Source organism: Eptesicus fuscus, chromosome 5 (genome assembly GCF_027574615.1).
Source record: "Eptesicus fuscus isolate TK198812 chromosome 5, DD_ASM_mEF_20220401, whole genome shotgun sequence".
Classification (NCBI taxonomy): domain Eukaryota; kingdom Metazoa; phylum Chordata; class Mammalia; order Chiroptera; family Vespertilionidae; genus Eptesicus; species Eptesicus fuscus.
This window is the reverse complement of record NC_072477.1, coordinates 65,091,543-65,119,142: the sequence shown is the minus strand read 5'-3', so window position 1 is coordinate 65,119,142 and position 27,600 is coordinate 65,091,543. Positions and strand designations below refer to the sequence as shown.

The 27,600-nt window shown below is 50.9% G+C and overlaps 1 protein-coding gene across 1 annotated transcript; it reads right to left on the bottom strand.

The window, feature by feature from the left end:
- Positions 1–711: 711 nt before the first annotated feature.
- On the bottom strand, positions 712–27,600 carry PLA2G4D (phospholipase A2 group IVD). The gene is made up of 20 exons (XM_008143035.3): positions 27,556–27,600; positions 23,656–23,728; positions 23,325–23,461; positions 22,646–22,777; positions 21,912–21,952; positions 20,801–20,843; positions 18,820–18,883; positions 18,330–18,466; positions 16,026–16,136; positions 15,858–15,895; positions 15,541–15,676; positions 15,067–15,203; positions 13,661–13,883; positions 4,489–4,606; positions 3,965–4,102; positions 3,608–3,715; positions 3,287–3,478; positions 2,844–3,010; positions 2,073–2,259; positions 712–938 (listed from the first exon to the last, which is right to left on the bottom strand). The coding sequence occupies exons 1-20, from the start codon at positions 27,598–27,600 to the stop codon at positions 712–714; spliced, it is 2,454 nt and encodes an 817-aa protein (XP_008141257.2).

Sequence of the window (27,600 nt, the reverse complement as noted above, 5' to 3'; positions counted from 1 at the left end):
CCAGGTGGGTCACTGTACTTGGATGAAGAGACAGTGACACAGCCTGCAAGCCGAGTTTTATTTTATAGTCAGATCCCACAAGGCAAAGCAAGGCCATGGTCAAGATGTTTACAGTGTTCTCGTGAATTTTGAATCTGCTTAATTACATACACCTGAGAACTCTATCAAGCTTTGTTTTGGCAGAACTTGCTGCATCTCCCACAGCCTACATCACTCAGCCACCTGGGACCACAGGTTCGGACCATAAGGTCAAGCTTTGCCCTCCAAGCTGGGACCTACACGTGGCTTTGCTACGAGAGGACCATGCCCTCTTATTAGTCCGAGGCTTGAACCTGTCTAAACACTGTAGCCGCTCTCCACAAAGATATATAAAAGACCAATAATATGTGAAAAGATCTGCTGCCTGCTGCATCGAGCCCATAACCCTGGCAAATGCCCTGATCAGGAACTGAACCGACAACTCTTGTGTGCATGGGACAATGCCCAACCAACTGAACCACACCAGTCAGGGCTGAAAAGATTCTTAACATCATTAGTCATTGGAGAAATGCATAGGAGATACCACTTCATACCCATTAGGATTATTATAATGAAAAACCCAGACAATAGTAAGTATGGCAAAGATGTGGAGAAACTGGAACCCTCACTCAATGCTGACAGGAGTGTAAAACGTTGCAGCTGCTTTGGAAAACAAAGGTGTCTTGAGCAGCATCAAGACGGTGCCCCTGGAAGCCTGGCCGCCAGCGTCTGGTGCTTCAGAGCCATCTTCAACGCCTGCAGGATGGTACCCTGGCTGTTCTGCACATTGTAAGCACTGAGTTGCAGCAGGCGGTCAAAGTCTTCCTCCTTGTAGGTCATGTTGAACAGGGAGTAGGGTGAGGTGGCCCCAGTGAGATCCACCTGGCCGGCCGGTAGCTCTGTAGGGCTGCACTGGATACCTGCTCGGGGGTAGGAGGGAGTTAGGAGCAGCACTCAGAAGCCTCCACAACTGGGCACAGGGGTGGGCTGTTCCCCACTGAAGGGGCTCCTTGCTTCTCTCCCAGCCCTCTATGTCTTTGCCCAGAAATATAAATGTGGGTAGTAGGATTCTCTTTTGAGATATGAAGAGTTTGCTGCTCCTCACATTTTATTTCCTTGTAGCATTCATGTCTTCCACTATTCAGGTAACTGAATATCCCACCTGAATATTCAGGTAAACTTATATATCTATATCACCTTCAGGGGTAAGCTGGAAACAGCCAGAACAACAAAGTCAAGTAGGTTAGTGAATGGATTCTTAATAATGATAAAACCAAAGGATTTTTGCTTTGGAAGAACCAGTATTTGCTGAGAGAAGAAGAGAATTCCAAGATGTATGCTGAGCATGTTAAGAGTAAAGCTGGAAGGTTTGGAATTATGGTGGGAAGTAGAAAACCAGGAATAATGCACAAAGGCAGGAAGTGGGTTTTCCCAGCAAAAGGAGAGAAAAGTCTGACCAGTTGGTGGAAGGCGAGGGTGGAAAGGAATGTGATAAGGGTTTGGATTTCAGGGGCTGCAGACAGGCCTCGCTCACTGAGAAAGAGTCCCAGCTCACTAGAGGCCGAGTGAAACCCCAGGGGGGTTTAGGGGCCTCTGAGAGAGGGGGACCGGGGCCTCTCTTTCCTGGCTGTCTAGCCTGGGGAACTTTTATGAACTCCTCCAACAACTCGGTGCCTGGTGGAGCAGCAGTGGAGCAGTGGAGCAGGCTGCAGACGGTGACAATGCAGGTTGCCTCCGGATGTGGGGATTCTTGGAACTCCACCCTACAAAGCAGGAGAGCTGGGGGGCCCAGGTGTAGCTAGGGGAACTTGCTAGGCAAGGGGTGTGGCACAAGAGCATGGGGTCATGACAAAGAGGACAGCAGCACAGTGACTTTGCAAACAGAGGGCACCTGCAGGGATGTGGGCATCTGCAACAGACACCAGGGCACTGCCATGTCCAAAACGGGGGGTGAGGGGACTAGCCTTGAGACTCTCCTCCCTCTCTGCTGGCCACAGGGGCACTGGGGAGGGCCCAAGGCTGCCAGGCTGTTATGGAGGGAGGGGCTGCCTCACCTGGGGCTGAGTGGTCCTTGAAAGAGGCATTGACCAATGGGAAGTGCAGCAGGACAGGGGCCTCGGGGCAGGTGGGGTCCGAGAAGAGATGGCACTCCTTGGGCTGGCGCTGGTCCTGTGGGCTGGGCTCCACGCGGGGGAACGGCAGCCCCAGGCCTCGGCAGTACACCTCAGTCTGCTGCAGCGTCTGGTTGGGGAGAGGGCCCCAGAGAGAACCAGCTACTTCCTGGTCATCCAGGTCTGCGCTCTAGAAATGCTAGGATGGCTCCCGCCCAGACTGCCTGCCCAGAGTCCAGACAACTGGTTCCTGTTCATGGCCCCGTGACGCTCAGAGGGAGGCAAAGGATGCCATTGGTCTGCAATGCTGTCTGGTTAAAATCTTTAGTTGGGGTACCCCACACCTCCGGCCCGATTTCGGATTGGTCTTGCTGGGCTATTCAAGTCCCAGAGCCTAGAGGGCCTCAGTCCCCACTTCTCCAGAGTCTCAGGGAGGCTCTGGTGGGATGGATATGGACGGGCCAGAGTCTCCTCCCTGCTCTGACCGGCTGTTCCTTTTGGGGCAGGCCTGGCATGCTTCCTCCCTGTCCACCTGTCCTGGGAGCCCAGCGCTCCAGCTCCTCCACTGCCCTTTCCAGCCAAGGACCTGGCAGGAGCATTGGTCAGAGCCTCTCACCCCTCCCTCCCTTTGGGGTCTCTGGTGGTCTGGGCCAGTGACCCAGGGGCCCTGCTGCTCGCCCCAGGAGCTCAGTCTGGCCGAGCAACCAGAAGCACCTCAAAAGGCGAGGACAGGGAGTAGTCGAAGGAGAGTATGAGGTCCAGCCTGCGGCCTGGCCGGAGCATAGAGGGGGCGCTGGTGTTGAGGAAGTAGCCGGCATCCACCAGGCAGAGCTGGGGCTCCTGCGGGGTCAGCTGGCCAGGGGTGGCGTCTAGCTGGCTGTCTGATGGGGGAGGAGAGACAGTCAGGGGCAGCCACTCTGCCACGGGTCACCCACTCACAATCCCCTCCTTCCTATTGCATTTGCTCCCATGTCCCCTTCTTACCTCTGGTGTCACTCCCTGAATGCACATGACACCTGCCCTTCCCATTACCTTCTCCAGGCCACACCCCAGGATTGGGTGCTATGACCCCCAAGGCCTCTGCCAGTCCCAGCCACAGTCCAACTCCACCTTGGAGTCTAACCTTGTTGCCCAAGGACACACGGCAGCGCCCTTACCTGCCCAGGTAGAGAACTCTTCCCGGCTGCGGTAGTCCTGGTGCAGCTGCAGGCCCTGGAGGAAGTTGGAGCTGTGCTGGCAGAGCGGCCTGCCTGTCAGGACGCCCTTAAATGCCTGGGCCAGTGCTGTTCCGGGCTGCAGCCACAAGGCCTCCAGCCATGAGGAGGTCCTCAAGGAGGCAGGGGGCTCCTCTGGGCCCAGGGAAACAGACGTTGGTCCTGGCGATGCCTGGTCCTGCCTCCCCTGAGAGCCCCCCACCCCTGGCATCTGAAGGGGAAGCGACCTCATTCCAGGCTCCCCTTGCTGCCTCCTTTTCCTACCCAGGTTCCTGATCCTGTCCTCGATGTGCTGCTTCCAGGCATCACCAGAGCTGGTGAGGTCATACCAGACATCCAGCAAATTCAGGGAGAAAATGTTGCTCCAGATACCTGAAGACCAAACCCCATGAAAGGTCAGCCCCCGGCCTCAGCGCCCTGCCCCCCATGGCCTGGAAGCCAGCGGCCCCCACCCCTGGGTGCAGGTGGAAAATGAGAGGAGGGGCAGGCTGCCTCTGCAATGCCTCCTCCCCGCAGCCCAGTGCGGCCCTCTCAGGGGCTCTGCCAGACCTGAGCACAGGAGTCACATCCAGTCAAGGAGGCCTGGCACAGGCCTGGCCAGGGCCTTCAGGGTCACCTCACCTTCCAGGAAGCAGATCCGGGACTCAGGGAGCCTCCTCATCAGCTGCCCCATAAAGAACTCGGAGCCGAAGAGCTCAGACGGGACAAAGGCTCCATACTTCAGGAATCCGACCTCGTAGGGGGAGAACTCGACCCACTCTAAGGGGCAGGAGGGAGCGTGGGAATGAGGGAAGAACGGGCAGGGGGAGCCCCAGCTCTGATAGGAGTCAAAGGTTCTGCCCCCAGCAGGCCTCAGCCTCCTCCCTGCCTGGCTGACTCCTGAGCTGACCACTACCCCACCCAGCCCCTTGACCACCCCCTCACCACCATCACCACCATCACCACCACCCCACCCACCTCCAGGCCAGCAAGGTCCACTGTCTGGCTCATCACCACCAGGACCACCACCCTTCCTGAAGGCTGGGCCATCTACGCAGGAGTTTCCTGTTTGAATTCTCTGGGGACCCACAGTGTCCAGAGCAGCTGTGGGTGTGCGCACGTGTGTGCATGTCGGAGGGTGGAGTGGGCAGGACTGAGGACTGTACCCTTGAAGTCGGAAGTCTCCAGGTTGTTCTCCTTGACATTGAGGCTCAAGTAGAGGGGCAGAGGGTTCTGGCCCTGCGTCAGCGCAGCTCTCTGTCCTGACAGCTTCCGATCCATCACCTGGGGGAGGAGGGGCACAGGGCCTGAGTGAGGTTAGGAGCACCCTAGAGGGGGCAACTCCATTGGGACAGGGTGGGTGGGGACAGGCTGTGGGTAGGAGGCAGCTCCCCGTTAGGATTTGGGTGGTATGGGTCGCTGTACGCATTCAGTTACCACTCCTGCCCCGATGTTCTGAGCACAGGGTCACCCTGTGGGCTATGCAGGCTGTGCTCTGTGCCTCCCCAGAGAGTGCCCCTCACAAGGGGGCACTGCAGTGTCAACAGTCATCCCGCCCCGCATCCTGTGGTTCAGGGTGGAGGGGTGTCGACCCTGACGCACAGCCACGAAGGTGCACATACATCTAGGCACACGTATGGTCTAGAAAGGACACGGAATCCCCTCGTAGGTTGGAAGTTGAACTGGCAGGAAGATGAGGAGCGACAAGGAGGGGAGGGTTGGAGATGGCCTGAGTCAGGGCAGTGGCGGTGAGGTTGGAATGGTTTAGAGGTAGAGTCACCACCACTTGGCCTGGTTGGATGTGGGGCATGAGAGGCAGGTAGGGGCCTGCTGGTCACAGCTTCAGGAGCAGGGTGAAGTCCCTGCAAGGTCTTTTCACATGTGGAAGGCCACCCAGATTTTACAGTCCACCTTATTCAAGCCACGATTGGAGTGTGGGAGTGGTTAGAGCAGTGGTTCCCAACATGGGGCACTTGGATTTTTAAGAGGGGCAATTCGAGAATGAGTTATTCACAGTGAATTTTTGGCATTTCTTATGGTTCTAGGGGCCTCATCTACAGTATATAAGTGTATATTGTCACATATTTGTGCATTTCAGTTCTCTATTATATGTTTTGAAACTTTATTTGCTATTTTTCATATCTCTTCATATTATTATTATTTTTTTAACAATTTCTTAGTGATTTCTTCCTCAGTACTTCAACTGTCCTTTCGTTATTCTATTTTTTCTCTTTCATGGATGCCATCTTCTTTGGAAGCTTGTTTAGACCAAGTTAATTGCCTTTTAGGCTTCCTCCACGTGAATGGGAGTTCAATTTTTGAATAATAAGAATTATATGTCACAGTGGGGTCATCAGGATTTTAGAGATGCTTAGGGGCATGGCTAAAAAAAAAAAAAAAAAAAAGGTTGGGAACCACTGGGTTAGAGGAACAATGAGAGGGAACTCTGGGTGCAGACTAGAGTAGATGGAGAGCAAATAAGAAATACTCTCTTGGGGTGGTCAAGAAAAAGGTCTTACTTACTGTCATTGACTTTTGCCCAAAGAGACAGTGAGAGCTCATCTGCAAGGAAACTCAGACCCTAATACCTATTCTCTAAGTAACTGTAAGAGTGAGGAAAGGAAGTAAGCTGGGAAATTGGTCCCATAAGGATGTTTCTTCCTATAAGTAGGAATTGTATATTGAATATGTAAGCTATCTGTGTTAGCAGCTGTGCCCATTTAAAAGTCAGTTAAAATATGCTATAGCAATGTTACCTCAGTTACTAAATAACTAAACAACAAGTGAAAAATTAAAAAAAGCGTGCCCCTTTAGTGTACACGGTAAGGTCTGCCAGGGGACAGCTGCCCTGTCAGGTTCACCTTAATGCCGTTCCGGGTCTAGCCCCTCCCTAATGTTTTCCTAGAGTCTCTGCCTGCCCTCACCATGCCCTAGTTTATCCTTGCCTCCCGTTTCTAATCTTCTCTTCAGTAACACTCCAGGCTCCGTGTTTGATGGCAAGGGCTGTGTCTAGCCTTCTGGGGAGTTCTAGGGGCACAGAAAGTTCTCGTTCTATCCCTGACCAGAGATGCAAACAGGGTTCATCTCGAGCATCAGCAAGGTTAATGCTGGTGGCTGCCTGGAGCCCCACCGTGGGGGGAATCCTGCTGCCACAGGCCCTGGGCTGTTCCTGACGGAGCAGTGCACGTACCACGACGTGCTGCCCCTCTCTGAGGCTCTGAGCTGGAGGGCACCTCCCTCAGCAGCGAGGCCGAGGCGGTTCCCAACCTGCCGTATCAGCCCTCATCCTCAGGCTTACTTAGAGAGTTTGGCACATGTACAGATTACTGGGTCCATTCTGAGAAACCACTTAGGAATTTGCCTTTTAAAAATCTCCCGCAGGTGATTCTGAGGATTCAGCCACGTAGATGTGTGTCCCAGGACGCTTGCCCAGCCCATCCAGCAAGGAGACCCCTCCCACCGGTGAACTTCCTCTTCCCATCAGCCCTCAGTCATTGGATGAGAGCACCCCTGTGTCAGCCACAGTCTCTCCCCCACTTCCTCGGTGACACCCAATATGACTTGAGTTTTGGGGAATCCACAGGAAAAACCCCCATATGGCTTAAGCCGCAGGCACTGATGATCCATCTTATCTGCAAATCAGTCCTGCAGTTGTGAATGTGTGTGTGCTGAGAAAGGAGGGGGCCTGATTAATACCTGCATTTTCCATTCTCAAAGTCTTTTTAGTTAGGAATCCTGTTGGCCTGGTTATGCCACGTATGATGAGGGGAGATGTGTCCTTTTACTCAGATGCACAATTTCTGCTCTGAGGAAAGGTTTGGAAAGGGATCAGCACACCCCTCCATCGACTGAAACAGGATTCCTTTTCCTGGAATAGCTCACCGGTAAGTCACGGCAGGCCTCTGGGCCTCTAGCCTCCTAGTTCCCAATGAGGACCCCTAACCCAGCAGAATGCCACTCTGATGCTGGAGGGCCACCTGAAGTAAGGGCACGGGGTGCAGTGTTGGTGACAGGGTGGGGCGAATGAGTGTGTGAAACCTTTCGTCCAAAGTTAAAGAAAATCATGTAAGACCGTAACTCAGGAAAAGATAAGAGAAAAAAGCTTCTCCTTGAATGGCGAGCAGCTTCTAAGCTGTTCAGTGCTCGCCAGTAAAAGGCTAAAGACAAAAGTTTCAAAGGAGAGTTTGAGAAGCACTGATTATAACTAGTGAATTTTACAAGGGATTTTTTTACAAAAACTGAAGCAATATTATAGAAGTATGTGAACTAATATAGTTGTTCTGAGTAAAATTCAAGGTATAATATTTCTCTGACAATACTTAATATTAATGAAATTGTAATTTGATGTGAAGGGAATTACATTTTCTAGTATTTTTAAATTACTTTTGGTATTGTAGATTAGTATAGTACAGATACTTATTTTTATCTAAAGACAAGTTTAAAATCAACACTAAATTTGTCTGAATAAAGAATTTTTTTTTAATCTTCATCCAAGGATATTTTTTCCCAGTGATTTTTTTTTAGAGAGAGTGGGAAGAGAGAGGGAAAGACAGAGAGAAACATCAATGTGAGAGAAACACATCCATTAGTTGCCTCCTGTACGTGCCCCAACCAGGGCCCAGGCCAGGGAGGAGCCTGCAACCAAGGTACGTGCCCTTGACAGGAATCAAACCCGGGACCCTTGGGTCCGCAGGCCGACACTGTCCACTCAGCCAAACCAGCGATGGCTGAATAAAGAATTATTTTTAAAAGCACACAATGAATGTCAGCTTTAAGAAATAAAGCATGATCTGGCCAGTGTGGCTCAGTGATTGAGTATCGACCTATAAACTAGAAGGTTACAGTTTGATTCCTGGTCAAGGCACATGCAGGGGTTGTGGGCTCGATCTGTAGTGTGGGGCATGCCGGAGGCAGCCAATCAATGACTCTCCATCATCATTGATGTTTCTATCTCTCTCTCCTCCTTTTTCCTTCATCTCTGAAATCAATAAAAATATTTTTTAAGAAAGGGATAAAGCATGATAACTAAGAAAAAAGAAATAATATTTGAAAAGCTTTTCTATTGGGATATTTTTAAAGCCAAATGGGTGCCCATTTTAAGGAATACATTATTGCTCAATAATACCACAGGAATTTTTATTCTTGTGAACAGAAAAAACTAATTAAGTTTTTTCTTTTTAAAAAATTACTATAATGAACCTGTACATAAAACTGTGCACTGAGCATGGCCAGTGTGGCTCAGTTCATAGGTTGAGCATCAACCTATGAACTAGGAGGTCATCGTTCAATTCCCAGTCAGGGCACATGCCCGGGTTGCTGCTGGCTTGATACCCAGGGGGGAGCATGAGGAGGCAGCCAACTGATGATTCTCTCTCAGCTTTGATGTTTCCATCTCTCTCTCCCCCTTTTCCTTCCTCTCTGAAATCAATAAAATATACATATATATACTAGAGGCCCGATGCACGAAGATTCGTGCAAGAATGGGCCTTCCTTCCCCTGGCTGCCAGCACCGCTTTCACTCTGGCTGGAGCTGCCTTTCCACCTTCCCATGCTGCCCAGAGGCCCAGAACGGTTGGGGTGGTTCGGAACGCCCCCGGCCGCTCAGTGCCTGTGTATGCAAATTAACCTGCCATCTTTGTTGGGTTAATTTGCATACTTACTCCTGATTGGCTGGTGGGCATCCTGAAGGTACTCTTAGCATGTTACTCTTTTATTAGTGTAGATTAATAAAACAAGAACTGTGCATTGAGTCATTACTGGAGGATCAAATGGTAATTAAATTAGTCTTCTTTATGGCCTATGGTCAAACTGCATTTTCTAGTGCCTTGTAAAATGAAGAGTTAACAAGCTTCTCCCACTCTATAGTAACTAATTGGTGCCACTAGGCAGAAAAGTCCGTTAATAAAACAAACACTCTCAAAACTGAACATGAATTTAAACAGTAGATGAAAGAATACAAGGATATATTAATAAAATAAAAATATTTCAAGTAATTATGTTGGTTTTATAAATTCAATGCCATTTCAATGAAAATCCCATTTATCATGAAATTTGACTAGCTGATTCTATTATGTATACAGAAGAGCAGAGGGCCAAAAGTAGCCAACATCATTCTGAGAAGAACCAAGGTGGCAGATACAGATAATTTGCCCTGTCAGATACCAAGATGTATTACAAAGGCAGAGTAACTAAGCCAGTGTGATATTGACACAGGATAGAAAGTCAGTCTCATCAGAACGGAACAGGGAGCTCTGGAAGAGCCCTGTGAATATATGAAAGCTGACACATGACAGAAGCAGCAAGGCCGATCAGTGGAGGGGGAAAAACAATAAATGATATTGGAAAAGTTTGCTATCTATATGAGGGAAAAAAACCTGGATTCCTATTCACGTCATACCTGAAGATAAACTCTGGGCAGATTCAAGTCCTAATTGTAAAAGACAAATCTTTAAAACTTTTATAAGAATATATAGGACAATATTTTATAACTTCAAGATAGGGAAAGATTTCTTAAGAAGACCCAAAAAGCACAAACCATGAAGAAAAAGAATAATACATTGGGTTATATTAAAATTATGCATAAAAATCTATTAGATTTGGTAAAGGATTAATATCCAGGATATAGAAAGAATTCCTACAAAATAATATAAAAAGATGAACTAAATAGAAAAATATAAAAGAATTTGAGTAGTTATCCACAGAAAAGGAAGTCCCAATGAAAATACACTTGAAAATATGATCAATCTCACTAAAAACCAAGAAAATGAAAAACTACAATAAAATTTCATTTCATACCCATAAAATAAAAATTTTAAAACCTGAAGAGCATGTAGGGAAAAGAAGTTATGATACACTGGTGGTGGTGGGGGGGGGGTATGAATTAATACAACCCTTTGGGGGAACAATAGCTAGAAAAGTTGAAGGTACATGTACCCAGTGGCCTAACAATTGCACTACTGGGTGTACAACTTCAAGGCACAGAGACTCTCTAACACATGTGCACAGGGAGACCTGTACAAAGCCATTTGTGTAAATAATATATTTATCTTAAGGATGTACATTTTTAATAAAAGTATACCTGGTAAAGGTATGTATAATAGAGTACATAATAACAGCATATACAATACATGTTATATATTATGTAATATAGTAAAATATGTATATAGATTGCAGATACGTTCTCATAAACCTAAATTCAGAATAGTGATTACCGCTGAGAGCAGGAGGGAAATGGGACTGGGGGGAGGGGGGAGGGCCACTAGGAGCTTTAACTCTTTCAGTTACATTTCATTTCTTAGGCTGGTTGATGAGATCATGAATATTAATTACATTATTCTTTATGCTTTATGCATTTTATTAGGTCTGAAGATTATCATAATAAATATTTAACAATATTAAGATTTTTAAAAAAGTAAATGTATATATTTTTTGTTGTGTTTTTGTTTTTTTTAAAGAGAGAAGAATGGAGAGGGAGAAAGAGAGAAAGAAAGAGAAACATTGATGGCTGCCTCCCACAGGTACCTGAGGGGGGTAGGGGGTTCGGCGGGGGAGGGGATGAAGTCTGCAACCTGGGCCTGTGCCCTGACAGGGAATTGAACCTGTGACCTCTCAGTGCATGGGACAATGCTCAACCAACTGAGCCATACCAGCCAGGGCTAAAACAAATATTTTTAATAAATAAAAAATAAGAATGGCTGGTAATCTCCAAGTAGCACTGTGCTTCTCAGCAAGAATAAAAAAATTTTTTTAATCAAAGCAAATTCATTTTTAGTTAGTTTACATGATAATTATTCTTGGTCAAACTCCTGACACTCAAAGATAAGACAAGTAAGAATCTTTCCTTTGCTAGTATATTTGATAGTTTACTTTTTTAAAAATATATTTTATTGTTTTTTTACAGAGAGGAAGGGAGAGAGATAGAAAGTTAGAAACATCGATGAGAGAGAAACATCGATCAGCTGCCTCCTGCACACCCCCTACTGGGGATGTGCCCGCAACCAAGGCACATGCCCTTGACCGGAATCAAACCTGGGACCCTTCAGTCCGCAGGCCGACGCTCTATCCACTGAGCCAAACTGGTTAGGGCTGATAGTTTACTTTTGTTATGCATGTTAAATATACTTTTTGTGATTTAGTTGTTTCAAATGCTTTAAAAAAAACTTTGTTCAGCCAAAACCGGTTTGGCTCAGTGGATAGAGCGTCAGCCTGAGGACTCAAGGGTCCCGGGTTCGATTCCGGTCAAGTGCATGTACCTTGGTTGTGGGCACATCCCCAGTAGGGGGTGTGCAAGAGGCAGCTGATCGATGTTTCTCTCTCATCGATGTTTCTAACTCTCTATCCCTCTCTCTTCCTCTCTGTAGAAAATCAATAAAAATATATTTAAAAAAAAACAAAACTTTGTTCAGATAATTATATGTGGTAAAACAATAGTGCAAAAAATCACTGATTTTAATAATTGTATCGTTTAATGTAATATTCAGTAGTTAACTTACTAAGCTTTCCTTAAAGAAGCAATATATAAAAAATTTATATGCTCAGGTTGGTCTTAATGGTGTTAGGAAAATAGAAAAGAAATTTACAAGCTAATACTGAATGCTTACTCTATGGCAAGTACCATTGATTGCTCACAACAACCCTGTTAGGTAAGTACCATTCTCATTCCTATTGTACAGGTGAGAAAATTGAGGCACAGAGAGGGTAAGTAACTTTCCTAAGGACATGTAGCTAGTGAGACGCATAAGGGCTAGAACGCAGGAATCTGGCACCAGAATCTTTCTTTTAATACTACCATGATAATGAAGAGAAAGAATATATTTCATATCCTATCTAATAATAGACAAATATGCAAATTGACCATACCTCCGACACACCCACAAGCCACGCCCACAAGCCACGTCCACCATCCAATCAGAGTGAGTATGCAAATTAACCCAAACCAAGATGGCTACAGCCACAGAGAGCAAGATTTCCTAGGTAACAGAGGAAGCCAAGCTTTTCTCCTGCCCTTGCCAGGCGTAAGCCTCCACTCAAGCTACAAAGTTTCAATTATAGAAGGTAAACAAATTCAAACAAATGGCGGCAGAATGGAGCTTGAGAGAGCAGGCCAGAGTTGCCGCCGGCAACAGGGGAAGCAAAGCTTTCCGCACACCCTGGCCGGGCTCACCCGCTTAAGGCAACAAAGTTTCAATTATAACCCCAACACAAATGGCTGCCAGCCTTGGAGGGAGCCCCAGGCTTGGCTCCACTCCAGGCTACAAAGTTTCAATTGTAGAAGGAAAATAAATTCCAGATACCAAGGCCTCCACTTGGGTTGCCAGGGGGTGTGGCCGGCCTGCAAACCACCACAGGCCCCTCGCTCAGGCCGCCCTACACCCCAAGGGAACCCCCACCTGATCTGGGACGCCCTTCAGGGCAAACCAGCTGGCCCCCACCCCTGTACCAGGCCTCTATCCTATCTAATAAAAGAGTAATATACAGATTGATCATCACTGCAACACACAATATAGCTGCCCCTATGTGGTCAAAGATCCTGCCCCCATGTGGACACAAGATGGCCACCACAAGATGGCCAGCAGGAGAGGGCAGTTTGGGAGGCACCCGGCCTGCAAGGGAGGGCAGTTGAGAGGGACCAAGCCTGCAAGGGAGGGCAGTTGGAGGCGATCAACCCTGCAGGGGAGGGCAGTTAGGGGTGACCAGGCCGGCAGAGGAGGGAAGTTGGGGGCAAACAGGCTGGCAGCAGAGTGGTTAGGGGGTGATCAGGCTGGCAGGCAGAAGCGGTTAGGGGCAATCAGGAAGGCAGGCAGGCAAGCAGTTGGGAGCCAGCAGTCCTGGATTGTGAGAGGGATGTCCGACTGCCCGTTTAGGCCCAATCCCCGGTGGGATCGGGCCTAAACGGGCAGTTGGACATCCCTCTAGGGGTCCCATATTGGAGAGGGTACAGGCTGGGCTGAGGGACAACCCCCCTTCGTGCACGAATTTCGTGCACCGGGCCTCTAGTTGTAATATAAATAAAATAAAAGCTGTTTGAACAATCTCACTGACTCTTAAACGCATGCAAAAGCTTTGTCTGCTGAACCGCCTTTAGCATGGTCTGGTCCCTAGTCCTTGGGAGGCCCAGAAATTTCAGTTTCATGGCAATTTAATTGAAGAATAGCCTGACTCATAAAGGCAGCATCCCAAAGCTGGGCAGACACTGAAACACAATGGTTTCCACATTCTTTAACCAAGGGTCCAGGACGCTGACCCTGCAGACATGCGCATGCACGTCAACTAGCTGTGGGGTTGCCACAGCCTTGCCCATTGCACTCACGCTCCACCCCGCATGCACAGGTGCCCTACCTGGTTGTGCAGCATGAACTCCAGCACGAGAGCCCACAGGTCCACAAAGGTTGTGGGGCGCCCCTCCTCCGTTCGCCGCTCCAGCTCCTGGCGGTAGCTTGCCAGCTGCTCCGAGGAGAAGGCTTCCAGCTTGCTCTGGGCCAGGTGTTCCCGGGCATATCGGATGGGCCCCTCGAGGTCCTTCTGCGACCACTCAGGGTCCCCATATAGTTGGGCCATTGTCCTGGGAGAACAAAGGGACGGTACAATAGGATGATGAGGCCCAGCACCGGTTGCTGCAACTGCTTCTTCCAACCCTGGAGATTTCTCCCAACATTTTGTTCCCGCCACCAAAGCTCCGCCTTTCTGGGAAATGCTTCAGGGCTTTCCCTCCTCCTAGATCAGGGCTGTTCGATATGAATATAATGTGAGCCACGTATGTAATTAATGATTCCTGGTAACTACACTTTAAAAAAGATGAGTAAAAATTAATTTTAATATATTTAATTTAAATGATCATTTTCAATATGTAATTAATATAAAAAATTAAGATAAATTTACATTTTTCCAAACGTGGTATTCAAAATTCATACAACTCAATTTGGACTAAGCACATTTCAAGTGGCCAATAACCGCACGTGGCTACAGCTACTGTGACGTACAGCACAGCTCTAGACCCTATCTCCATCTTCAGAGGCCTGTCCCAAAGCCCTGTGAGGCTGCTTGTCAACGGCTGTCACCCAAACTCTTTGAGGTGAATATCCTCTTTCACTTCTTTAAGTCCCATTTCAATAAGATTCAAAGGAATGCATCTCTAACAGTGAACAGTTTCATTTCATTATAGGCAGGCTGGCGTGTAGGGAAACAATTTTGTCTTTAGGTAAAATAGCACCTCTTGACCTCAATTTCCTCATCTATACTATAGGGACAATAAGAGAAACCGCCCTAGAGAGTGTTTTGAATACTAAATGAGGGAATAACAATTAAAGAAAAAAGAGCTATCAATTTGGAGTTCCGGGAACGCGTCAGGCATGTTAAGTGCTTTACTTGAGCTGTCCCACTCTAACCCTATGGAGGATGTGCTATTATTACCCCTATTTTGGAGATGAGTCAACGAGAATCAGAGGACATAAGCTGGTTGAGATTACCCAGCCAGTAAGTGGTGTTGTGGAGACTCAAACCCAGCTCCTTCTGAATCAGTTGCCTTAGACCTCTTCAGAAGCATGGCGAGGAAATCCTGTAATGCCTCCCTCATGGCAGGACTTCCGCAATTTCTGTTTCCTCCCTTCTGACACAGCCACTTGGCACCCATCAGACCATACTGCTCACAACTACTTGGTTTCCCCATATTGCAGGTCCCTCTGGTGTCCCCTCCCCTCCCCTCTGGGGCCTGTCATCTCTGATTCTCCAGTCCCCAGGGCCCTCACCATGTAGCTCCCGAGATGCCGCTGAAGTACGTCACACAGTCCAGGAGTCCCAGCTTTTTCAGAGCCAACAGGTGGCCATAGAGAGAGGTCATGGCCCGGGCACCTCCTCCTGTGGCCATGATCCCCACGATGGGGACCTGGACCACACAAAGACACAGGCTGGCTTAACAAGGACAGGGATAGAGCTGCCTCCTGCCTCCAGAGAAGGGGCCTGATCAGGACGGGGTCAGGGCCTGGTGCAGTCAGAGTTAGAGCTATCACCCAGCCCCTCCCCAGGAAGTGACTGCTCTCAGCCCTGGACACAGCTCCAAAGGGAATGCGGACCCCAGAGCTCACCCATGCTCCATATCTCCTCCCACACGCTCACTCCCCAGTCTCTGCTGACTGGAGTGTCTGGAGAGGGCATAGGAATCAGGTACTCCCTTAAGGCCAGTCCAAGGTATCTGCACCCCCACCCCTATGTATCCCCCAAACCTCATCTTCCTGTAGGTCTCTGTCCAACTGCAAGGCCTTCTTCAGGGCCTTGGCCACCACCTGCTTCCTTCTGCTCAGGAAAGCTTTCTCCTCCACACATAGGTCGAAGCCCAAGCGCACGGCCAGCTCCTTAGGGCTGGGGCAGCAGAGGGTCCAAGGGTCAGGGGGCACCTGCAGAGCTCAGCCACTGGTTGGCCAAGCCCACAATAGCTGCCAAATAACACCCTGCTCCAAACTCCAAGGACCAGTCTTTCCACAGCACTTCCCTGCCCTGTGACCACCCCTTACTGTCCCCGACAGATATAAATGTCCCTTACCAGCCCTCAGCCTTGAGCTGTAGCCTCATTCCTGGGGCCTGAAATCAAAGCAAGAGACTTTGCTCAGAATGTCCAAGGCCCTGCAGGGAATGTGAATATCCACTAGGGGCCTTGGGCTCCCCCATCTTTATTCTCACTGGCACTTCCCATCCAGTTGAGGCCACTTACATTTGTAGCAGGAACATCAACGATCATCTCCTTCCCCATAGTCAAGGACTTCAGAGGCATAGCGAGGTGCCCTGCTGAGATGTCTGAGTTCAGGTCTTGGCTTTTGCAGCTCTGGAGGGAAATATTCATTCACTCATTCATTCACTCAACAAACCCTTACTGAGTAGCTAAACAGTGATCCAGACAGACACAGTCCTTCCCTGGTAATATAAAAATAATTACAATATTTATATTTATTAAAATTATCTCTATATTTAAAAGCCTAAATGACCATTACGATCGTACAACCAGAACGACCAGAACGACTGGTGGACCAGTCGCTATGATGCGCACTGATCACCTGGGGGCAGATACTCAATGCAGGAGCTGCCCCCTGGTGGTCAGTGCGCTCCCACAGCCAACCTCCCGCAGCCCCTTCCCCACCTCCCCCCTACACCCCCCCCCCCCCGCCCCCGCCGGCTGGCCCCCTGATAGGCCTCGATCGCTGGCCAGGCCGAGGGACCCCACTGGTGCATGAATTCATGCACCAGGCCTCTAGTAATAATTATAATTATAAAAATAATAGCTAATATCACCCTAGCCGGTGTGGCCCAGTTGGTTGGAGCATCATCCCATGCACTAAAGAATTGTGGGTTCGATTCTTGGTCAGAGCACATACCCAGGTTGCGGGAAGCAACTGATAAATGTTTCTCTCACATTGATGTTTCTCTCTCTCCCTCTCCCTTCCTTTCTCTCTAAAATTAATAAAAAACACATCAAAATAATAAGAGCTAATATTTATTTAATGTAATAATAGCTAATATTTAGTTATTGTTTGTGAGAACCATGCCAGAGTCCCCAGATAGTCAAGGCTAATTAGAGTGTGGAGGCCTTGTTGATAGTATGCTGGGATGTCCAAGGCCCACTGAACACGCTGCAAGGCCACAGCAATCTCACGGTACGCTGTGCCCTTCTATAACCCAAATGATTGATGACATGGTGGCTAGAGGCCTCCTTTGTCTAAATGGTATAATGCATGATACTGACAGCTAGAGGCAGCTTCTCAGATGGAGCTGAGAGTTGGTACTGCTACGATATAAGGCTAAGAGCTCACAGAGAGCTCAGATATCGCTACCATGTTAACCAGCCAGTGTGCTGGGCAGGGGAGACAGGAGAAGCTGCTGAGGTAGAGAGCTCAGGTGCTGCTACTATGTGTGAGGCAGTGAGTCTGGGGGGCAGCATGCGGCTGTTCAGATAACAGCTGTGGGTACAGAGATTAATGCTACTATGTGGGAAAGATATGTGTTCACCAGCCGGCGTGCTAGTATGGCTGCCTGTATGGACTTTGCTGTGAGGACTGTTCTTGTCTGATGGCTATGTGGCCACTGGCTTCTGCAATAAAGACTCATTCTTATACACCCACAACTTCTCATGGCTTCTCTGTCTACGACCTGGCGTCCTAAGAGGTCCAGCCCCAGGGAGAGGGGCTCAGACCCAACACCTGTAACTAGTGAGCAGAGGATAAAGGAGGAACTTGGACTAAGTTCCCAACAGTTAGTGTAGCGCGCAGGGTTCAAGAAGGAACCTAGCCTGGCGTAGTCGGGAAGAATTCAGAGAAATACACGGATTCAGAGCAACTCAGAGCAGCAGTGCTCATGCAGAGCTCTTGCTGCCTCTGACATTGTTCTAACTGGATCGTGTATGAATTATAAAGAATTTACAAAGAAACAGGTCAGGACCTAACATTCCTGTGTTGTAAAGGAAACAAGCAGTGTGATAAGATAACCAGAAGTGGGATGTATGAGGTCTATTTAAGGTGGGAGAGCCCCTCTGAAGGGGTACCATTTGAGCTGAGATCTAAATGAGGAGGAGGAGGAGGAGAAAAAGGAGGAGGAGGAAGCAGCCTTGGAAGGAGACAAAGGGGGACGGGGAAAGCACTGGCATGTCTGAAAAGCAAGAAGGGACAAGCTATGGCTGGGGCATCATGAATGAGGGGAACGTGGATCAAACGAGGCAGCAGAGGTGGGCAGGGGCCAGGCTGTGCAGGGCCTGTGGGCACAGACATAAGATTTTTTCTGAGAGCATCACTGGAGGAGCCATTAAAGGGCTCAGGCAGACATAGTGTAACAGCCCCTCCCCACACCCACTCCAGGCCCTGGCGACCCTCCTGTCTGCCAAGGGCATGTGCCTAACTGGGGGAGGCTGACACAGCCGCAGGGGACTGGCCTTGGCAGGGGGAAGGCCAGGGAGGGGCCTGCAGCAGCTGGAGCTAGCCCAGGGCCCAGGTTGGTGAAAAATCTCCAGAGTCGAGACCCAAAGACCCACCCTCAGGCGCCCTCTCAGCTCTGCCTCTTGAGCCGCCATGTAGTGAAAGCGGAAGGCAGAGGCTGTGCCCAGGGCCGAGGTCTGCGTGTCTTCATAGGACCCCTTCAGCACCAGCTCCAGCTCCAGGTTGTCCTGATCTAGGGAGAGAGGGAGAAGGGTGACATTAGGGGAAGGACCCAGAACACCGGCAGTACTGCCTGGACATGATGAAGGCCCTGTGGCTAGACCATGGCAAACAGGATGCTGGAAAGGGCCCTCCCCAGCCTGCTGGGCCCCATCCCCCATGGAACTCCCACCTCCTGTGACATGCCCTCCTCCAGGTCAGGGGACCCTCCTGCCCCGGGGAGACCTGTTGCCCTTCTGCTCTGTGGGCAAGAAGAGGCAAGCTCTGCCCTGCCGCTCACCCCCTGCCCTGTATGGGTTTCCCAGCCACCCCATCTACCCCCCACATTCCGAGCAGAGGTCAGACCTGGTTCTGAGCGGGTCTCACCTGAGACCTCGGCTGGGTTCCCCGTGCTCTCCAGGCGGATATCCAGGCATGACAGCTCTCGAGCCTGGTGCAGACCACATCATGGGCAGGGTTGCGGTCCCCTCAACCTCACCCTCTGAGCCCCACCGTCCCAAATCCACCACACACAGAACAAGAAGTGGGGTCCAGAGTGGGACTGGACCAGAAAACCCTCACCCCACCTCTGATGCGCTGAAACTGCTAAGCCAGGGGAGCCCCATCTCTACCCACCCCCAAGCGCTCCTAGATTTGCCGAACTTCTGGAATCTCTGCAGGCCCCCCAGCTGCCAGGCACAGTTTTGTGTGTGTTTTTTTCAATCTCTGCGTTTCTCTACAGCAGGCGTCCTCAAACTACGGCCCGCGGGCCACATGCGGGTGTTTTTGCCGTTTTGTTTTTTTACTTCAAAATAAGATATGTGCAGTGTGCATAGGAATTTGTTCATAGTTTTTTTAAAACTATAGTCCAGCCCTCCAACGGTCGGAGGGACAGTGAACTGGCCCCCTGTTTAAAAAGTTTGAGGACCCCTGCTCTACAGCTTCAACCTGGAGGATGCGTTCATTCTACTACAGCTGCTCCCTAAGAGTATTATACAAACCACCGGTCTACAGGGCAATGAAATGGATCAGATAAATCCTTGACATTTTAGCAACTAGAGCACCTCCCGACTGCCCTCCACTTAACTGACTTGCCAAACAAGCCTGCTGCGTTCTCTCTGTAATGCATGCCAGCTGACAGCTGCAGCCCATTCCTGCAGAACTGCCGAGTTCATCAGCACAGCCCGCCCCCCCCCAGCCCCCCAGGTCTCCATCACCTCAGATAAGGGCAGCTGCCATGGGGTGACTATTCTGATGTGTGCAGGCATCCCTCAAAAATATTGTGGGCTCCCTTGCAGACCAGCGCAATAAAATGAGAGTCACAACAGAGTGAGTCGGAATCCTTTTGCCGGTTGGAAGGTCTTGCCTTCAATGTGTAAACAAATGCAACATCTGCGAAGAGCAATAAAGCGAGCCCCATACAGCGGGGTATGCCTGCATCCGCAAAAGTAACGCTAGTCCGTCCAACAGGCAGTCGCAGGACCCTGAGGTGGTGCCCCCTTCAATTTGGGGCTCTAGGTGCCTTATCCACCTCCTGCTGGGCCTGGCCCTGCTCCCGGTCAGCTTGCTTGTGAAGGACTGCACTTTGAGTAGAAAGTTTCAAATGCGTCTCTCGCCACCATGTGCCCTTTCCTCTCCATGGCAGCTTTGTGAGCTTGCTGTGTTTAGGATTGCCGACCAGGACTCTCCACTGTCTCAAGGAAGAGCTGACTGACCCCCCCTGACCCTATCCCAAAGCTCCCAGACTGGAAGTGCACCCCCCTGGACACTCCCTCTGAGCATCAGTTACCTCCATATCCTATCCTATCTAATAAAGACAGAATATGCAAATTGACCATAACTCCGCAACAAAGATGGCAGCACCCACAGCCAATAAGGAGGGAATATGCAAATTGACATGACAAGGCAAGAGGCAGAAGGCGGCTCCAGGCCAGAGCAAAGGCGGTGCCGGCAGCCAGGGGAAGGAAGGCCTATTCTTGCACGAATCTTCATGCATCGGGCCTCTAGTTAAGTAATAACCTGAGCGGGGCCTGACCCACATGGCTTTCTGGCCAGGGCTTCCTCTTCTGGGGCTGAGAACTATGAGTTCATTACAGGTGACCAAACACATCAGGATGGACTAACAATTCCCCCATCATCCCCTCAGCCATACAGCCTTGAGCAGAACCTTCTCACAGCAGAGCCTCAGCCTCCCTCTCTCCATGTTTCCTTCAGCCCCTCTCAGTCCCCTGCCCCCTGACCACATTCCCAGGTGACCACCTAGCTGGGAGGCCAGGGGTGGTCTGCCGCAAAGCTCTGTCCTTGCTTTGTCCCATCTGGCCCACCCCCACCTCGGCTCCCCTCATAAGCCTGGGAAGGCAATGGTTACCACAAGGACGTTGTTGGTGATGAGATTTTCTGGGCGGTCTGACCTGGAAAATCAAACAGTCCACAGTCTGGCCTTGCAAAAGCTAAAGCTCCCTACGCTAACCTGCCCCCTCCCAGCCCAGGCTCCACCCCGTGGGGACTCCTGGATGATGTGAGGGTTCTCTAAGTCCTGGATACTATTCAGGGTGCGGGGAGATGCTTCTGAAGAGTGAAAGGTGAAGAGAGAGAGTAGAGCAGAGAAAACCTTCCTCTCCTCATTTCTCTAAAAGGAACCCCTAGCCCAGCTGGTGTGGCTCAGTGCTTGAGCCTCCACCTATGAACCAGGAGGTCACGGTTCGATTCCCGGTCGGGGCACGTGCCCGGGTTGCAGGCTTGTTCCCCAGTGTGGAGTATGCAGGAGGCAGCTGATCAATGATTATCTCTCATCATGGATGTTTCTATCTCTTTCTTTCTCTCCCTTCCTTTCTGAAATAAATAAAAATAAAATCAATAAAAAATATATTTTTTAAAAAGGATCCCACCCCCAGTCTGGCAGGTTTGGGGAGATGAGGGACAGGGAATCTGGGTTGGACAGACCATTGGGAAGATCTGGGTCAATGACATTTCCCTAAATAAAGCCTGGGTCCTTAGACACTCCCTGGGCTGTGTGAGACTACTCACGTTTCTTTCTTTCTTTTTTTAAATTTTTTAATTTAAATTATTTAAAGGCCCTAACTGGTTTAGCTCAGTGGATAGAGCGTCGGCCTGGGGACTGAAGGGTCCCGGGTTCGATTCCGGTCAAGGGCATGTACCTTGGTTGCGGGCACATCCCCAGTAGTGGGCGTGCAGGAGGCAGCTGATCGATGTTTCTCTCTCATTGATGTTTCTAACTCTCTATCCCTCTCCCTTCCTCTCTGTAAAAAATCAATAAAATATATTAAATTATTTAAAGAATTACATATGTCTCCTTTTCACCCCATTGACCTCTCCCCAGACATTCCCACTCCCCAGCACATGCCCTTACCCCTCTACTGCCTGTGTCCATGGATTATGCTTATATGCATGCTTACACATCCTTTGGGTGATCTCTTACCCTACCCCTACCCGCCTCCGCCTTTCCTCTGAGTACTCACGTTTTTTCCATCAGAAACTCCACATCCAGTTCCTCCTGTCCCTGGAATCAAAGATGAGCAAGTCATCCACATTTATATAAGTCTTCAGAGTTGACAGAGTTCTTCTACATTCATTATTTCATCACCTCAAGTCCCTAAGGGAGGCACAATATTACAATTCTTCCCATTTTACAGATGAGGAAATTGAGGCTTAGGGATGGGCTATCTGCCCAAGTTACCACAGCTGGTAAGTCTGCGGAGAACAGGTCTCCGGCAAGGCTGAGGGGGAAGGTAAGGAGCACAAGCCAAAAGAGGCTTGAGGCCCAGGGCCCATTTCATCTTCCTCTTGAGTGGGGACCAACCCCAGAACTCTGGCCTCCTCCACCCCCGCCGTCACCTGCTGGAGAAAGAACACAGAGACCTTCACCCAGCAGGCCTTGGGCACACGGGAGGTGAGAGGCAGTAAGGAGGAGTGACGAAGCCACAAAAGCCCGAAGGGTTAGTTATACAAAGTTGTTTTTTGAGGACATTAGGAAGTTCTCCACCAAAACCTCCTCCCACAGACAGTGAAATCTCTCCATCGAATGACTTAGTCTATAACTATCAAGTTGAGCCTTGCCTTTCCTATTAAAATGTAAATATCTCCGGGAGGGGTTTGCCTCTTTCGGTGAATCAGTTCAACCCAGCAGCACCCCAACAGATGGGAGGAACTGTGCAACTTCCTTAGCCTGGATCCAGGGGGACGCCCCACGCACCTGGGGGCGCAGGGAGAAGGTCTTCCGGAGCAGCTTGCCAGGGATGACGTCGGAGATGTCGTAGAGAAACGTGCAGCAGGCGTCGTCCTCTGTGACTGAGTCCTCATCATAGACACTCAGCTCCAGAACATTCTAGGACCAGAGAACAACTTGGTACATATTTACTCGTGGCTACAGCCTACATCAGAGCCAGCAAAGATTACTCCTCCATGCTTTGTACTTCAAAATAAAAATAACAGCAAAACTCACAAGTAGTAAAAGAAAACCCAGAAAAGTTCCCAATTTACCCTGCTAATTTTTATTTTTATAAAAAATAAAATTCTTTCAAAGAATCTCTCCTCCCCCATCACACCCCTGCTTTGCTGGTTCCCTAAGGCACTGCATGTACCAGGCGGTGTACTAGGAGTGCATTATGTTTAACCTCACAGCAACCCGAGTCAGGAGGGGATTCTTACTGTCTCCATTCCATGGATGGCCAGCGAGAGGACCAGCCACTTGCTGGAGGTCAGGCCCCCGGGCCCTGGGCTCACACACTGTCTCCTATACAGCGCATCCAGGCTGGGGCCCAGAGACACCCTCTCCCCAGTTCCTCTAAGCCCTGGAGGAAAGTGTGCTCTAACCCCAGAGCCCTCCCTGCGCGAGGTATAGCCTGTCCTCGGGTGGGTGGCATGACCTTTACCTTAACCTGACTCTGGATTAGGAAACTGAAGGTCTCATTCCAGACAGGATGGCTGGAGTTGGTGACTGTTTTGGTCTTAAACTTTATTCCAGGTACGGTTGGCAGCTGTAGGACCACATAGGGGTCTGCCTCGCTCACTGCCAATGTCAAGAGAATCATCGTGAGAGAGAATTCCTCACACCCCTCTCCGGGGGCCTTGCCAGATTCCCACCAAGACCCCGGAGGCCACAGTGGACAACCCACCCCAGGCCAGTCCCAAGGCACGTGTTGGGCCCTTCCCTTGGGACCCAGTCACCCCTATAGCCCTGAAGCCCAGGAGACAGTTACTCACACACGTCAGCCCAGCCCAGGCCCCGAGCCTCCAGGACCCTCACGGTGAGTCGCCAGCAGGCGGAGGCCTCCCCCTGCAGAGAAACGGCAGACACATGAGTCCTTTCTGCTCGTTCCTGAGCCCACCAGTCTGGGCCAGGCTTCTCTTGAGAGGCTTGGTGGCACTGCCAGGTACTCTGGGGCCAGATGGCCTTTGCCCACCTCTGTCCTGGGGCAGTGGTTCTGGGCTGCAGCAGCCATGGAACCAAGGAGGGGGGTTGGGATGTGTGGGACTCTCTCCCCGTCAGAGACAGGATTGCACAGTGTGGTGGAGAAAGCAGGGAGCTGAGGACTGAGGAATGGCCACCCCGCTGGACATGTCAGTTCGGGGTCACCCCATCCCAGAGTTCCCAGAGAGGGCAGCCCTCTGGTAAAGCGTGTGACCCCACTGCCCAGCCTGCCCTCTGGACAGGAAGTGGACGCATGACTCCAGGGAGGCTGCGCCTTGGGGAGCCACAGGTATTCACCTTCTCTTGGGTGGAAATTAGGAAACCCCAAGAGCATCAGGCGTTACTGTGAGCAGTGGGTGAAGGGTCATTGTGTGTGACGATGCCGGCGAGATCAGTCGGCCCAGAGACAGCCCCGTGAGGAGGAAGAAGAAACGAAGTGGGCAGAAGCTGGGGGGGCGGGGGGGGGGGGTGGAGACAGAGAAGAGGCGCAGAAGAAGGTGGCAGGGAAAGCAGAGGACAGGTAGGGTGTGGCTAAGTCCTTCTGGGCACAGGCCACTGGGGTGATGCCCCAAACCCCTGCAATGGAGGTCCTTGGCACTGCTGGGACCCAGGGTTTCTGCTCTTCGCGAGGCCTGGCTGTGTAGCTCCTTCTGGGCGCCCTGCACACGTTTTTGATAAGAAGCCTCAGGGGCAGAGGCAGCAAGGTGGACATTTGTCATGGCCTGGATGGGACATGTGTGAGGAAGCCAGAGCTGCTTCCTGCCTCGCACCCTCCCAGCACCTGCCCCACTGCCGTGCTTGTGAGCGGAAGTCTTTTCTCCCCCCGGGAGCCGGCCTCTGCTCCGCGCAGGTGCTCCTCGCTAGGGGCTGGCTCAGTGTCCACGGGACGTGACTCTCCACTCCCCGCAGAGAGCCTTACAGGACAACGGACCACAGCAAAGCCAGCTGGGACTCATGCCCCACCCCCCACCCCTCTCCCCTGGGTCCCGGCATCGTCCCCCTCCCGTGGCTCCGTGCGGAGTGTCCCCGTCATTCGGTCATCTTTCTGGCAGAGCACATGTAAGCCTCCCAGCAAAGTAGGCTTGTCTCCCCTCCCTGATCATTATGACGGGTCATTACTAAGGGATTAGCTCCAGTGACACCAGCAACATGTCAACTCTGCAACTCTTAAGCCAGAGGTTGACATTGGCAGGGATTTCATGCGTTTTTAGACACCTGGCTCCCTTTCCTCCCTGCACCCAGATCCCGTCACTGCATGCCACAGAGACGGTGCTGGCTGGGGTCCCGGGCCCTGCAGGGTGCTGTGCTGCAATGCCCGCTTCAAAACAGAGGGGAGGGCAGGGGCAGCCCACCCTCTGAAGTCTCTTGGGCCTACTAAGAAGTGCCCCCAGATGCTCACTTTTCATCCAGCCACGTTGCCCAATGTGAGCATTGTTGCTCACGCTCAAACCTCAGGGTCACGGAGAGCCTCTCAACCTCAGAAAGCCCCCATCCCCTGGCAGGACATTTTTCCCTAATGAAGCGAAACCCCATTTCTCTTCACCTCTCAGACATCGCTAACATGGAACACCCAGAGGATGGCCTCTGGCAACAATTCCGACTGGTCCTACTAGGGGCAGTGGAGTGGAGTGGACGAGGGCAGCCTCCCAGCCAGGCTGACTGGATCTAAACCCTGGTCCTCCACTTGTTTGCGGTGTGACTCTGGGCAAGTCACTACACATCTCAGTGCCTTCTTTTCCTCATACGTACATAGTGGGACTAACCATAGTTTCAACCTCACACCGTGTTCTGAGGCTAAAGGTATTAATGGTGATAAAATGTTTAGCAAAAAGCCAGCAGTTTCTATATAATTGCTATGTGCTTGTCATGTTTCTAGGTGCTATACTAACATATTACATATATGAACTTGATTTAATCTCCCAACAACCTTGTAAGATAGTAGCCTCATTGCCTCTCATTTCACAGACGAGAAACTGAGGCTCAGGAAGGATCACTTGCCCTCAGCCTCAGAGCTAGTCGGTGACATCGTTAGGATTCAAACCCAGGTCTGCAAGGCCAGAGCTCACGACCCCGTGCTAGTCTGCCTTCCCAGGACTGTGCTTCTCTGTCAAACCATGCAAACTGCCCCCACTGCCCTGTGGGTATCTAGAATTTCATAGGTTTGTTTTAGCCAAATAGGATATTGAAGGAACATGTTAACTCATAGGATTCTTTTTCCCCTGGGGCCTTGGGGCTCCATCCTCCCCATTGAAAGATGGTCTCACCTGGACTACTGTTCACTGATGACTGACCCTGGACCCTTGTGGAGGAGTTCTCCAGCAGGGACCCCCTACCCAGCTTCCTGTAGGATCCTGGGAGTGCCTCCCTGCAAAGAGTTCCAGCCACTGTCTCCCCCGGTGCAGGGACCCTGGGACCTACTCCATCCTCCTCTCTGTGCAGAGGATCATGGGGGATGTGGCCCAAGGGAGTCCCCAACCAAGGTCCAGAGTATCCGCGACCACGGGGTCTTCAGCAGGAAGAGAGATGAGCCCGCCACCTTTTCCCTGCTGGCACCGAGCGATGCATGCTGGGGCAGTGAGGAGGTTGGAGAGGAGTGGAAGCTACAGCACAGCCTCAGGCCCTGTGCCTCCTGAGTCAGGCTGAGCAGAGCCGGCACGTCCCAAAGCAAGTCCCAGGTGCCCCGCCTGTCCTGGCAGCCAAGCTCCTGCCGCCAGAGCAGGCTCCGGAGTCTTCCGTCCGGCAGGAGAGCCTGGGTGAAGACGCTGCTGAGGCTCACCCTGAAGGCTGGGTGTCAAGGGCCTGATGTTAGGGACTCAGCCAGTTCCAGGAACATCAGCAGGAGGCAAGGTATTTCCCAGGTGTGAGGGCAAACTCAGGATCCCAGGTCACTAAACCGTGGGCTTTAATTTTGCCCCTGGGCTGGGCTTAGAGCTGTGCAGAGGATCATGGGGGATGTGGCCCATGTGCAGAGGGTGGGAGCAGAAGGATGCCCAGCTTTCTCCGGGGAGATGAGGGTGAAGGGGACACTTCAGAAACCTCTGTGGCTGGGTTCTGGGGCTCAGGCTCCAGCTAGAGGAGCCGATGGAGCCAGGGCTTTCTAGCACCTTCACCACCCTGCTCCCGCAGCTTTGAGTTTCTCCCAGACCCCATCCGGGCATTTGCACCGATATCCGCCCTGCAGAGGGTCCTCCAGACCTCAGGCTGACACAGCTGGGGCAGCAGGTGGGTGGTCCCTCTCTGCCTTCCCCAGGATTCCTTGGTGTCTGAACCCAACGCAGGCCTGGATCTCAGGGCCAAGGCTCCAGGAGCCCAGGAAAGTTTGCAAATAAGGTGTATGCCTCTGCTTAGTGTACTTGGTACACTTTGCCCCTTCATGGCCACCCCCTGGGGCTCCAGGGGAGACCTGAGCAGCCAGTCTCTCTGGCCTTGTCCCTGCAGAGAATGAGAAATCTGGGCTGAGGGGAAGCACATGGCAGGGCTGGGGTGAGCAGTTTGTAAGCTTCCCTGGCCTGGTTCCAGCCTCATCACTCTTGGGCAGAGTAAATAATTGACAGTGGATGGGGATTTGGGCCGGCAGAGTTTTGGAGACGCACAGGCTGGTTCCTGGGTTCCAGGAAGTCCACTGTCTACAGTGGCGGGCTGTGGGCCTGGCAGGATCTGTGTTGCTTAGAGGAGAGGAGGGGAAAAGTTACCTGATGAGGATGGCCAGGTGGCTCCCTAGGTGTCAGTCTCTCCAT